Genomic DNA, 15,129 nt, shown 5'->3' with positions numbered 1-15,129 from the left:
AATCATATGAGTATAAAGTGTCAATAATAAATATTTATATTAAAATATTATATATATATATATATATATCTATGTTAATAACACTAAATTTTTATTATACACCAATAAATTAAATAAAATGATTTTATTGATTTATTTACCAAAAACATGATTGTAAACAAAAAAAAGGTATTGGTTTGATTTATATGATTAATCAAATTTATATACTTTTATGTATAAAATTATTTTTAAGTTGGTGGTTTCTAATGCTCCTTCCATTTTTTAATATAAGTCGTTTTATAATTGTGCACATAGATTAAGAAAATTATTAATTTTTTATATTTTCTAAACAAAAACATCATTAATTATTTACCAAACCACAAATCAACCAATAATAAAATAGAAGGTATATTATCATTGGTCATATAACATTAAGTGTTAATAAATTTTACATAAAAAACCAAAAACGTCATATAATTTGAAACATAAAAATTTCTCTAAAACGACTTATATTAAAAAACGGAGGAAGTATGTTATTTGATCCTGACATTCCCATGAATACATTTCTTCAAATCGAAAAGATTTTTAATATTGGAAGCACTATATATATATATATATATATATTATTTCATTAGGATTTAATATTTTAGTCTTGATTTTTATTCATAAATGCTTTTAGTGAGATATCATGACAAGATTTCAATCATCTCCTTTTGAGTTTGTTCCAAGAATGAGAGATTTGATCATTCGATATTTGTTTCTCTCTAATACTCTATATAGCTATTGTAGTTGTAAAATGAGATATTTGAACTATTTATTACAAATTTTATGGTTTATCATTTAATAAATTAAATAATTCTTATTTTATACCCCTCAGTTTCTTTTTGTATGATGTTTTAGAAAACAATTTTGTTTCCATTTGTATGACGTTTTGAAACTTTTTATGAAAAACTATTAAAATAAATGATTAAAATATTAAAACTTAATGTGTTGTGTTTGTCTTATTTGTTCAGAATAGCAATGATTAGTTACTTTTGTTTATTTATTTTTTTCTTTAATCAAGTGTTTTAATAAAAGTGCAATGTTTCTTAATTTGTGTGCTAATACTAAAAAATCATATAAGATGAAACAGATGGAGTACATTGTTTACATATACTAGAATGGTAAAGTATTATATTTTTTTTGTTGATATACTCTTAAGTAACTAAACCTCAAAAACTAAGTTAATAAAATAAGTAATTTGTTTTGTTGTTCTCGAATTATATAATTTTTAGACCGAACTAGTGAATATATACTAGAAAAATATTTATATTTTGAGTCAGCGCTTATATTCTATAATAACTTGATATATTATATTTGAACATTAACTTGTGAATAGAGTTTACCGGTGATTTTTTTTCAAAATTTTGATTTTTAGATATGTATTTGGAGTGAAACTAATTTTTACAAATGTCAATCTTTTTAAATTGACACTTATGTAATTCACTTAATTCATATAAGAAGTTAAAAGAAGAAATAAACTAATATCAGTGAAACGGAACGAGAACGAAAGCACAATTTTATAGAAATAGAAAATGCAATCACTTATGGAGAGTCAATAGTAAATAAATCGAGAGCAGAAACCTAATCCTCTTTCGTCATTTTACAATAGATGTTGCATATCTGATTTTTTTTTGTGATTTCTGTCAAGTGCAAAACTTAATTAACTTTTGAGTATATGAAGTTTTAAAAATAATTAAAATAAGTTGTAATACGTTAACTTTTCAACAAAGATAATACATTTAAGAGTCCAACATTTGTATTCGTCATTTTATAATCGATAAAGATTGTAATGTTGCAAAATGTTAAAACCTTTTAACGAACAAACATCTTTATATATATAGTTGGGTTTGCTTCCCTCCTAGACTGTCCACATAGGCGGACACATCACTAATTCGAGTCTTGAGAAGCCGACACGTGTCCGCATTCAAAACGCGGCGTTTCATTAACTTGGAGTTGAAGTTGGAGATCGTGTGGGCTTTTGGTGTAACTCATAAACACGGGGAAATATTGTCGTGTGATCTTCGATCAAATTAAAAATAATACTTTTAATAGTATAATTTTATATTTTAGTAAACAAATAATGTTGTGTTCTTCGTCTTATGAGTACGTCATAAAAACAGCTCTTATGATATTGGTGATATTCAATTCGATCATACCGGTATGACAAATTAATGTAAATCAACAGAACCGAGTACAATGATTTTTATTCGATTTACATGTGTCGCAAATACAATAAAATGTTTTTATTTATTTTAATGTATAAAATAACCCATAAAAACCAAAAAAAGTAGATGAACCAATAGGTTTATAGTATATTAGTGAACGTACATATAAAATGTATAATATTATATAGTGAATACAAAATTGAATTTACTAATTTGATATACATATACTGAGCATTTAACATATGAATAATGTTTTAGCAAAAAAAAAACATATGAATAATTATTTGTTTTACCCATTTATATCAATTTATTTTTTAAGGTCCATAATTTCACGATAAATAGTGCTCATATAATTATTTGCTTTACTCATTTACATCAATTTATTTTTTAAGGTCCATGATTTCACGATAAATAGTGCTCCTAACTTCTTCGTTTTTTTTTCATACAATAGTGCAAACATATTATTATATATTACTCTTACTTAGCTATTTGAATAAACGAACACTATGATATTTAAAATTTTTGAATGATTCCTTTTGTACGGTAAACGGTTTTATTTCAAAGTATTAATACATCAATGTAAAAATATATTTTGCAAGATAATTACACGCATCTGCAGCATAAGCTCTTTATTATATAAGAGCATGAATTCTATAAAAAAGCGTTCATGCAATATTATCATTTAATTTAAATATATTGTTAATTCATAACGCAAGTTTCCACGGTATTAATAACTTCTAAATTAATAGTAAAAACTATCTAATAAATTCTAAACTTATTTAATAACGATAAACCGTATTTAATTTAAAGAGTAACAAGAAAGTTGAAGTATGACTTTCATTAATAGAAAACTATCACATTTAATTAAAACATACACAGACAAGCTACTCACATTAACAAAATGTCGTTTTCGCTTAGATAATATAAGTTTTTTTTTAACATATTTCCCTGGGATGATCATTGCATAATTGTATGTGGACGTTATTAATCTTATTATATTAGTTTTTTCTTCATAGAAAAATGAAAGTTACTGTCATTTTAATTCAGTTCAAAAATATTTATTGAAAATAACAACATATCTCCGAATTCTATTTATTTATTTTTGTTTATAGTATCGTTTTCAATCTACAGTTTTGTTAAAAATGTTTTATAAAATTAATGTAAATTCATATAAAATAGTTTTTTCTAATTTTTCGTCCGTAGGACGGGCCGAGAGTTACTATAAGAAACTCATTCATTCTGCGCATGTGCCCGGATTACCATCGACTTGTTTGTTAAAACATAAGGATTGCGATATAATGCGCAAACATTTAACTTTAAACGTGAACTAGATTTTGATCCGCACTTTCAAAGCACGGGTTTATTTTTCTTTTTTTCAATTGACAAATATTTAGCGTCATATTTCATATATTTGTGTTTTATTTTATAAAAGACTTAAACTTTTTATCTTTCTTTATCGTGTTTTATTTTAAATGACTATTTATGTTTAAAAAATTAAGCTTTATTTTTTTAATGAATTAAGTTGGTATAACTCTGATGAATTAATTTTATTATGTGGTTAATATATTTAATAAAAATAATTATATATTTTTAATAAAGATTTATACTTTTCAATGAAAAAATCAATTTTTTTTTTTATGAATGCTTAAATTATATTAAGAAAAGAAAAAAAAATTAATTAAGAATGGTTGAAAAAAAAAAATTATTTGAACTTAGATTCAATGGCCCAAAGGAAAAAAAATGTGAGAATTGGATCTGATTTCTTAATCGGCCCAAATGGTCCAAGAGAGATCTGATGTGGATAGTGGGCTGAATCCGAAAATAATGGCCTAATATAGATGTGTTATTAATATTACTTGATTGTCTTTAATGAAACATGCAATGTTAATAAAGAAAAGGCAGACTAAAGTAAAAAAGACAATAGGATACTGCTTTAATAGTATAGATGAGATGCTAATTAGGTCTGACGAACCACAACGCGAGACCGCATTCTTGGTTTACTTGAATTAATATTTTTCACGGGAACATCGTTAATCTACTTTATTTTCTTTAATAACTTTAGTTCAATGCATTGCTTGAATCGATACGTTACTTCTTTTCGCTCGCAAAATAAATAAGTAGGGCCAATAGTAGATACTCCGAATCATCATGATAGGTTTCAGGCTTTTGCAGAATCACATATATTATAGTATTATACTTAAATTTTCGTTCTCGATAATTAAGACCATCACCGATAGAATTCTATTTTTCTTTCTGTAATTTACGCTAACTCTATTATAGTGTAACTTTTGCTCTAATAGTATTATTCTATTATAAAATGAAATATAGAAAAATATCATATATATTTTTTTTTCATTTTTATTTGATACTTCAATATTTCAAAATTTTAAAATAACATGAAAAATATGAATTTCATAAGAGAATATTTAATAATTTTAAATAAAGATGCATAAACTAATAAAAATACCAAAACTGAACATAAATATATAAAATATAAAAATAATAAATGATTTAGTAAGATAGTCAATTATTTATTAAACTGCCAAAATTGGTGAAATATTGTCCAAACGATCTATGACATATTTAAAAAAAAAATCTTGATTTAGGAAAATCGAAAATAAATACACTCATGATTCTTTTTTTTTTTTGGAAACACTACTCATGATTCATTATAAAATGCATTAGTTAACCATTTGTGGAAAAACAAAATTCTAATGTTCATTATTGAACCAAAATATGTTATATCTTATATATATATATATATATATATATATGATTATTGTAATTTTTAATAATAAATATTTAATTTAAATAAATATATTTTTATGGAAGCTTTCCAAACATAAAATAGTTGGGGTTAATTAGTAAAATTTTAACAATTATTACTAACAATTATCAATTAAAATAATATTACTAACAGTTACTAATTAATAAAAGTTCAATTATTTTGTAATATTGTTTTTTGAGTAAAATATAAATAATACTTGGGATTAAAATCCAACTTCATTTTAGTATTATACTATTTTAGAACAAAAAATAAAGTAATACATTGAAAATGCTCTTAAGAAATTTCTAATAAGATTCTTTATTTTTAATGTGGTTCACCGTTAAAACAAGGGATGAAGCGGTGGTTCTCCAACAACCATCTTCAAATTAGCAATTTAAACTTTAGTTTTTAACATTATTAAAATTAACTATAACCATTAAACTTTCAAAAATCAATAAAACATACTATTTGAAACATATTAAAATAAAATATTTTTAAAATATAATAATACATAGTCAAATATAATAATACATAGTCAAATATACATAAAATGTTAATAAATAATTTTAATCCAAATAATTTTTAAAAATATACATATAAGTACTAAAATATAATATATAAGAAGTTATTTATGCTAGTATCAAATATATGTAATTGTAGGGACTAAAATAAAAAGTAAATAATATTTTAAGAGAATAAATAGTGGATTATCAAATTTGAAGATCTACTATTCATCTCTTTAAAATTTTAGGGAATGAATAACCGTCCGAATGCAAAATCCTTCAGAAATTAAAGGATAAGAGACCGTCGAAGATGCCCTTACATGTCCGAGTTTTCTTAACCTTTTATATTTTTCTAAAGTATTTTGAAACATAATACAAAAGAACATACCGAAGAGGCGAAGAGGATGTTAATTTCGTCGGGAGAAACGGGTGAACATAATAATGTCACAAGAAAATATCCGCCTATTCGAATAATTTTGTTTTCGTATTTAAAATAAATAAATTCCCTAAGGAGCACATGTCCATTCATTTTTGTGTCGATAAGCATCATGTCCATTCTTTTTTTTGTGTCGATAAGCATCATACCAGTTGAAAAAAAAAAGAATCATACCAAACATTTAATATTTGACTCTCGAAACGATAAGTTATGAGGTTCTACACACGACACGCATACGGCAATATACACATGACTGGAGAACCCTTCACTCTCTAGAGATGCAGATCTTCCAAAAAAAAAAAAAAAAAAATCTAGAGAAAAGCTACCTAAGATATAACAAATTAAATGCAATTTTTCAAAAGTATTTTCATTCAAAGATTAGTAATTATTATTTAGAATTTAATATTTAAGTATTAGAAATTTAGAGGTTGATTTTTACCAATTTTGAAGTTGTTTTTGGTTTTTGTTTTTGGAAAAATCAATTTTTAGACAATAAAATTTTGTAAGAAAATAATTTCCTTATATTTTAGAGAAATTGATTTTTTTAAATAACTTTCATTTTCTAAAAAAAGCCAAAATCCAATTTTTTTTGGTTTTTTATCTTACAATGCTTTTTTCATTCCTTTTTTTGTTAATTTAAAAGTTTTGTTATATTTATGCATTAATACAGTATAAATAAATAAAAATGCTAACTACTTTAAACAAATAAGTTTTAGTAAGAAGAAAATTTTTAACATATATAATACAAAAATAATTTATATTAAGAATTTATTTTTATATAAAGTTTGCAGGTTTTGTTAATAATCTATTGTGTTTTCATTTAAAATTTAATGTATTCTTTAAGTAATTTTATGGTTGTTTAAAAAAATTATATTTAAAAAAAAATAACAGAAAAACTAAAATAGACCAGTAATCAAATTTTAGAAAACAAAAAATCTAAAGCAAAAATTTAAAATGCAGAAATCTAATTTTATTTTTAATAAAGTTTATATTTTTGTAATTAATTTTTATTTAAACTTCAAAAAATAATTAATAAAATATATTAAAATTAATTTAAAAAAAACTGAAAATTATCACTCAAGTTTTTATAAAAACTAAAACTACAATAAAATTTAAAACCAAAAAATTAAATAAATATTTTATTACTTTTTAAAACAAAAATCTAAAGCTAAAAACCAAAATAGCCATTTGTGCTTTTTCAAAAACTTAAACCTATTGCAAAATAAAAAACCAAAAACTAAAAACCAAAATCTAAAAACTAAAAACTAAAAACTAAAACCCAAAAACCAAAAAGCAGAACCAAAAATCTAAAATTCATCTAAACAATCATCACCTTGTAAAATTCTATAAATAATATATAGACATTTATATACAATTTCGAAAAGTTATTTTAGTGTTTTTATCATAAATTTAAAATATTTATGAAAATAATTATTATTTTACAATTAAAAATAATATCAATATTGTCGTAAAATTATAATTTTCGTAAGAAAATGGACAAAACTTTTAAGATCCAAAATTCGATGCAAGCCATAATAATAAAAATCTATAATTAGTGTGTACTTACAATCGTTAGTGAGTTGTCATTTTAGTTGATATGAAAAATCGTTATAATCGTTTTGCTGTAGTTTCTTTTCTATGTCAGATTACCGAGTTTTGTTTTATTTGGATAGTTTAAATAAATGTATTTGATAAAAACTTAAATAATTTATTTTTATCATATAGATTCTTCAGACTAGATCGGAAGCTCCGCATCCATATTTGCTTCTTTGTACTGCGTACGAGACTGTCTGTCTTTGAATTTTGCGTTTGTGGTATATGAATGAGCTCTAAGTTGTTGAAACTTCTCTTCAAAATCTTTATGTCTTCCAAATAATTTGCAAAGGCTGTTCATTTCCGCTGGCCACCGTCGATTAAAATGGGGTGAAAAATACGGTCTTCCAGGATGTCTTATGATGAGGTGTACTTAGCCGATAGTTTATTACCTGGATTATAAAAAAAAAAAAACTTGCAAAGGCTGTTCATTCTTCTGGTTCTGAAACCATCTTCACCAACTGAGAACAATTTGTTGTAAATGTAACAGTCAAGTGTCTTAGATTCTTCATGCATTCTATTGCCTAAATGAGAGCCTCTATCCCCGAATGAAAAGGCGATTGACTCGCTCTTATATTCATTGCTCCCATTAAACCATCAAACCCTTCCATAGTGTTATACTACCCTTGTCCTGAATAGATTTCATGATTTATTTCATGATCCATCCGTAAGACACCATCTATTTGGGATAGATTGTGCTATTGCTTCTATTGATAATCGAGTTTCATCGATTCTGTGTGTAAGTGAAATCCGTGTCTCAGCCCAAAGTAATGACTCTGTTTCTGCCAATTTGAGAGTATTCTTTGATCACTATCCAAATCTATATATATAAAAATATGTTTGTCTCTCTCCTAAGCTATCCACGTGAAAAGTCACTCTCTGACAAACCGACACGTGTCCGTCTTCTGGGTTTTATTTCTTTGGTTGGGCTTGAGCAAAACAAGCAAATATCTCTAATCAAATCAAATATTGGTAGCTTCATAGTCTATTTAGTATTCAAATACATTAACATGTACAATATTTAACTAATATGTATATTTTTATATGATACAAATTTATATTGAACATTCATTCTAACTGTTTAAATTTTTTTAAAATTTCCATCCCGCCCGTAGGGCGGGCCGGCCCTAGTTGCTAAATACTTTGTTGTTTTTTCCTTTCTATATCTACCATAAGATCCTTGCAAATTGATGATCTTCTAGTTCTGGAGAAACCCTCCGAAATAAATAATCTATGTTTGCAAAAATTTATTGAGTTGGAAAAATGAATGGATTCGATGGGATTCGCGAGAGTTTTCAAACATGAATCATAGGTGGACATTCAAATAACACATGGTTTATGGATTCTTCAGTTGTTTTACATCGTGCACGAATTGTATCCCCTTGTATTACTATACATCCTAATACCAGTTGCCATAAAAAATGTTTTATCTTAGGTGGACAGCGTACTTTCAAGGAGAAAGCCTTTGGTAGAAAACCGAAGGACCATACTCTGATAGCGTTCTTTCTATATACGGGTACACTCGTTTTACTTGATATCCATATTTAACTGTGTACCTTCTATTATTATTAAAATGTCATTCATCACGATTTGCTGTCTGTATTTGATTTAATGGTATATTTTTAATTATTTTCGCATTTTGAGAATCTACCAGAGTCCAAATGACCTGTAATTTTGATGAGAGAATCTACTGTAAGGTTCGGATAAAAATTGTATTGAATTTTATTTACCGGTGGTTACAATCACTTGCAATTCAAGAATCTCCACTTTTAAATCACACTACAAAAAATTATAATAAATCAAGTAAATCCAATACACCTTAAAAAATCACCAGCATAATCAAATATTAAGAAAAACAAAATTTTAAAATATTATTTTAATAAATAAATATCTCAGGTTATAGACCTCCATTTTAAGTGTCTCTAAATCTCAGGTTTCTTTCATCATGCTCCGTGCATGCATTGGAAAACTTCCATCTTAATCAACTACTAACTTACTTTGTAACTTCTTCTATAATTTCTCATATATCTGTTTCAGATATATGTTTTTCTCAATTGTAAGATGTTATTATCGAACAATTGTAAACTTTGGTTACTTTTATTTTAATGCACCAAATTTAGTCAAAAAAAAAAAAAACAACTAGGTCTTCATTGCAAGCAATGTGGCGCTAGTCTAATGTTCAAGGAAGATTTAACGCCTCATTAAGTTTAAGTTTAATGCCTATCAAATTTTAATTTGTAAAATGTACCTTTGGCTCAAAATAATTTTTGTATACAGCTTTTTCATTAGTAGATATATCATATAAAAGAGTGAAATATTATTTGGCAATTGGAACCTATTAATAATTTACTAAAATTATTTGTTTATGTTGATATATTGTATTTGACTAATAAGTATTGCATGCGTTAGGTCTAAAAGATAAAAAAAAAAAAGAACGCTCATGTAATTATATTATATCTATAATCTTTACTAGATTATAATATAAAACTGTAAACCATCTATTTTAAAATATCTCTCCGGGTGATGCGAAAGATGGAAAAGGATTAACATGTCTCTTTCCTGACATGCACGAACCAAACAAAGTCCTTAATATTATTTTCTTTCGTTTTAACACATTTCGTTAAAAAATAAAAACCTCACTTTGAACACAACCTTTCTCTATATATAGATTTTCAGTCTCCTCCTCTCTCATCAAATCACACGATACTCTCTCACGAACGATTTAAAAAGCTAAAACAAACCTCTCAACACCCTTGTAACATCTCTCCGTCAAACTAAAAAAAATGGCAGAAACAGCAACATCATCGCCATTGAAACGCCAAAGAGACGAGCAAGAACAAGAAACCACACCCCACGAAGATTCAAAACGACAAAAGACTTCTTCATCATCTACCTCGTACAATGAAATTCAATGTCTCCTAGATAATGTAGAAGCACAAAATGAAGCAGACAGTGATCTAACTTCCCTAATCACCACACTTCAGCAAGAAATCTCAACAGAAGAGCAAAACGTTGCTGTTTTTGAGAATCCTCCTCTCTCTTCTTCTTGCTCCTCTTCGTCGTCTTCATGCGCTCCAAAGGAAGAAGAATGCGAAAGTGACAAGGAGAAAGTGATGAAACATCTTTTAGAAGCTTCCGATGACGAACTCGGGATACCTAACACTGAAACTGGCGGGAGTAATTATGAGATAGTTAACAGTGAGACTAATCAGGATTACATTAATGGGTGTAGTTTACTAGATGGGTTTGGTGATGGGCTTTGGGAGCTTGAGGATGAAGTTGCTAACTATTACACGTTGCTGCAGTCAGAACTGTTCATGTAAAAGTCCACAAGGGTAAAGTAGGGAAACAGAAAAAGAGATGATGGGTATAAAGGAAAATTAAAGAAAATATATGATGAAGAAGAGAAAAAAAATAAAAGAACAGGATATTTTCTTTTATGGAATTTATTTTCATTATTGCATTTTTTTTTCTTTCCATGTGAATTTGAGAGGTCCCCTTTGATTTTTTTAGCTCTTTCTTTATTTGGTTTATAAAAATTTTAGTGGGACTAATGATAATGATACTTTGTTGTTTTTATCTTTCAAAATTGTTTGTTACGTTATTAAAAGACATAGGACCCTACTATAATTGAAAGAATTAAGTAAGAATACAAATCTTATTCAAGTGGCCTTTATCGGTTCCATTTCGGACCATTGTGTTTCATCTCGTTCGTCAAAGAATTTCCTCCAAATATTCGTGTTAAAGTTATTGATCGCTTTCACGTATATTATGCACGTTCACGGTGTACCTTAATTTTGCTGATAATTATATATAGAGAAAATGACTAGAATATCATTAAAAAAGTTTTTGTCGAAAATATAGTTTTTAAGAATAAAAATGATCAAAATAATATTTAATGTTTTATCAAAAGAGATAAATATAAACTTATATCTCAATGGTAAATTAATTTAGACATTAGGGTTTAAAATTAAGATGTGGGTTTAGGATTTAGGGTTTAAGGTTTAGAGTTTAGGGTTTATAGTTTAGGGTTTAGGGTTTAGAGTTTGGGGATGAGATTTAGGGTTTAGGATTTAGAGTTAATGGGTGGGGTTTAGGATTTATGGTTTAGGGTTTAGGATTTAGGGTTTAGGGTTTAGAGTCGAGGAGTTGTATTTTGAGATAAGATTTCAAATTTTAAAAAATAAAAAATATTTAAATTTTCGGAAGATAAAATGCTATTTTGGTCATTTTAGTTTTTGAAACCTATTTTTACGACATAAATTTAGAAATGTGTTATTTTGAAGATTTATCCTTATATATAACGCTACATCTATTATTTGGCGTACGTCACTTGGTCACGTGTCTCGGATTTTAGTGTTTGGCGATAGTGCATCGAATAAAGAGGAGCATTTCTCCAAAAAATTGATTTGTTCGATGAAGTGTATGCAACTTTTTTTTTTTCTTTTTTGTAACATAAGTGTATGCTACTTAAACGAAGATTGAAGCATATTAATCTTAATTTATTTGAAAATAGAAGAAAATAACAAAAATATCAGCCTAATTTTTTTGGTTTTTTGTTAAGTTAAGATTATGAAATATTGGTCGATGCATATGAGCATCTCTACCTTAGTGAAAGAGCTCAGAGCAACCTTATGGGATAACCAGTAGCGGTAGTCCAATGGCGCTTAAGAAAATAAATCCAATACGACGAATTCTGATTCGAACTCCGCTGACCACATGGATATGAACTATTGTTTACGGTTCATTTGAATATCAAGAAAAGAGTCTAACCGTAGGTTATACCTCCACATGAAAATTGATTCTGTGTCTTTAATAGATTCGAGTTTAACCATTTTAGTTTACAAAAAAAACCTTATGGGATAGTATCTCAAAATAGGGTTCTAGCTATTACAATATAAACTACTAATGTAAATTAACTTTATAATTAAATTCTAATATTAAGAAAATGAATTAATTAGAAAATGACAAGGGGTGTAATGGTATATTATCATAAGTTTTCATTTGAGAACCTTCTTTTTATTTCTTTTCCATATTTTAATTTTTAAAAAAATACTTAGTAGAATATCTCATTGAAAGTGTTCTTATAGCTCAAACGTTAATCTAAGAGGTTCTAACTTCTAAACAAGTTTCAAACACAATATATTATAAAGAAAATGTTAAGCCTATAAAAATTAGCTAGTATTATTTTTATTAGAGATTTATTAAATAAATTTATGAAAATTTTCAATCAATATTATATGACGTCATACTGACCAATTTTGTCTAGCCTCACACCAAACTTCACAACAACAGTTGTGGAATATTTTTATTTACTCACCAAAAAACCTAAATCACTCATTCCTTTGTTGGTTCATTCTTTTCTTCCAGACGGCTAACCCTAAGCTTAGAGTAGCCTACTTGTTACATACTCCACATATTTCCGTTGATAGTAGTATCACTATTACTATATCTTATTAGATCCTAACCTACTATGCCTATCCATAAGATAATTTTTAAGGCAGATTGTTAATTTCATCTTTCCTTTTGGTTTTAAGCCAATTGACTTTATAATCAAATGAACTACCGGCAAAAAGCATATTTAATTACGTTATTTTGCAAAAAAAAAAAGCATATTCTTTTGCAAAAAAAAAAAGCATATTTAATTACGTTATTTTAGAAATTTTGTTTGCGTATATCTTGGCATTTATCTGAAAATAATTGTTTATAGTTTTATTTTCGGAGATACAAAATGTATTAACACTGAATATAGTTGGCATTAATAATGATATTTTTTTATCTCCATTTTATTGGCTATAGTTGCGTCGTAACAAAAGATAATCAAGTGGAATTAGGACTACGCCTATCGTGACAATGATTTGAGACAGAGAGATTATGCTAACTTGATTACATAGTTGAAAACTAATAATCTTTTCTTTCGTTTTAGCTTAGAGTTATGTGATCTTAAAATACTGTATAAATGTAAACCAGCGAAAGAATTGCTTCATGTACGTCACCCTCTCAATTATTCTTTTTTTTTTGAACGGCAATTCATTAAACTCAATTATTGCTTCATGTACGTCACCTTCTCTATTACTCCTTTGCTTCTTGTTAGTGACAACAATATATGAAGTCCTAAAATTTTTATTCAGAAGTAAACAAAAATGCATGAAAAAAGGTTGACAAATAAATATTTGAAATCATTTTGATTCTAACGTTTTATATAGTAAATATTTTTCTTTGTAATAGTTATAAAATGGACAGGAGCTAATGAGAACATAAACCCACTAACTAGATGTAATAGAATTTGATAGCATACAACTATAGTTCAATACAATTATTTTAAGTATATTCAAATACAATTAAATTAACTAAATGAAGTTGCAAGTCAGTTAGATTGTTATAGTGATATACTTGTTGTATAACCATGTTATTTATTTATTTTTATTTTAAGGATATTTGCACTCTCTGCATACGCATTTATGCGAAATTAGCTATATACCAAATTTGCCTTGCTCTGATCCAGCTTTAATCCAACACGTGATCCACAACAATATTTTTAAGGCAGATTGTTAATTTCATCTTCTTCTTTTTTTTTTTTTGACTAAAAAATGGTTAAACCTGGATCTATTAAAAATACAGACCTAACTTCTGGACGGAGGTATTCCAAACCGGAGGTGTTCTATACCTTGTTTTTAGCGACTTTTTTATTATCTTTACAGAAAAGGAAAAAATGAATAAGTGAACAACTAAAAACGTTCTCCTTTTAAGAATCTATATGGGGAAATTTTACTTATACACTTTTCTTGATACCACTTTTCACTTATACCACCACTCAAAGGACATTTTCATAAATACCACATTCATTAATGTATAAATGACTAAACTAACCCTGCCTTATCTTCAGTCTATCGTCTCCTTCTTCTCTACCGTCGTGATCCTTCTTCTCTCTCCGTTCGGATCCACCGTCTCTCTCCGTCGGATCCACCGTCCTTCTTTTCGAGATCCATCGTCTCTCTCCCCGTTGAGATCCTTCTTCTCTCTTCGTTGAGATATGTCGTCATCTCCGTCGAGATCCGTCGTCATCTCCGTTGAGTTCCATCGTCACTCTCTCTCACGTATCTGGTGATAAGCAATTACGAGAATCACGATTCAAAACCTCAAAGATGTTGGCTCCTCTCCACGATTCACACTGGTATGTTTCTAATTTGTGTATTTTTTTTGTTCGATTCAAGTAATATTTTGGATTTGTTCTTTCTGTTATAAAAAAAAAATCAACGAAGGTTGGTTTACAACAGGTCGATCTAAGAGAAAGAGTTTTGATAGTGAACATTGAGTTTTCAAAAAATTATAAACCTTTATAAATCTGGGTTCAAGTAATTTTAGGATTTTCTTTCCTCTGTTATTCAAAAAACAAATAAAATTGATTTAGACTTGTCATTTGAATAGTTCTGGTTAGGAGAATTATTTTCGGATAGTGAACATTGTATTTTAAAGAATTAGAACCTCTTATAAATCTGGGTTTTAAGATATTGTTGATAGTACAACTCAATACTTTACAAGGTTTTATAAAGAAGTTTGTAAACAAGAGTTGTTCATATATGTCTATAAAAAACATATAAATGTGTGAATTTGAGAAATCTTGTCTTTTATTATCCTATATTC

The 15,129-nt window shown here is 27.0% G+C and overlaps 1 protein-coding gene across 1 annotated transcript; it reads left to right on the top strand.

The window, feature by feature from the left end:
- Positions 1–10,033: 10,033 nt before the first annotated feature.
- Positions 10,034–11,066, top strand: BNAC06G43580D. The gene has a single exon (XM_013843050.3). It carries the CDS (start codon positions 10,269–10,271, stop codon positions 10,806–10,808), a length of 540 nt encoding a protein of 179 aa, XP_013698504.1. The 5' UTR covers positions 10,034–10,268; the 3' UTR covers positions 10,809–11,066.
- The last annotated feature ends 4,063 nt before the right edge of the window (positions 11,067–15,129 follow it).

The sequence above is a fragment of the Brassica napus genome, chromosome C6 (assembly GCF_020379485.1).
Source record: "Brassica napus cultivar Da-Ae chromosome C6, Da-Ae, whole genome shotgun sequence".
Lineage (NCBI taxonomy): Eukaryota > Viridiplantae > Streptophyta > Magnoliopsida > Brassicales > Brassicaceae > Brassica > Brassica napus.
This window is presented reverse-complemented; position numbering and strand designations above follow the sequence as displayed.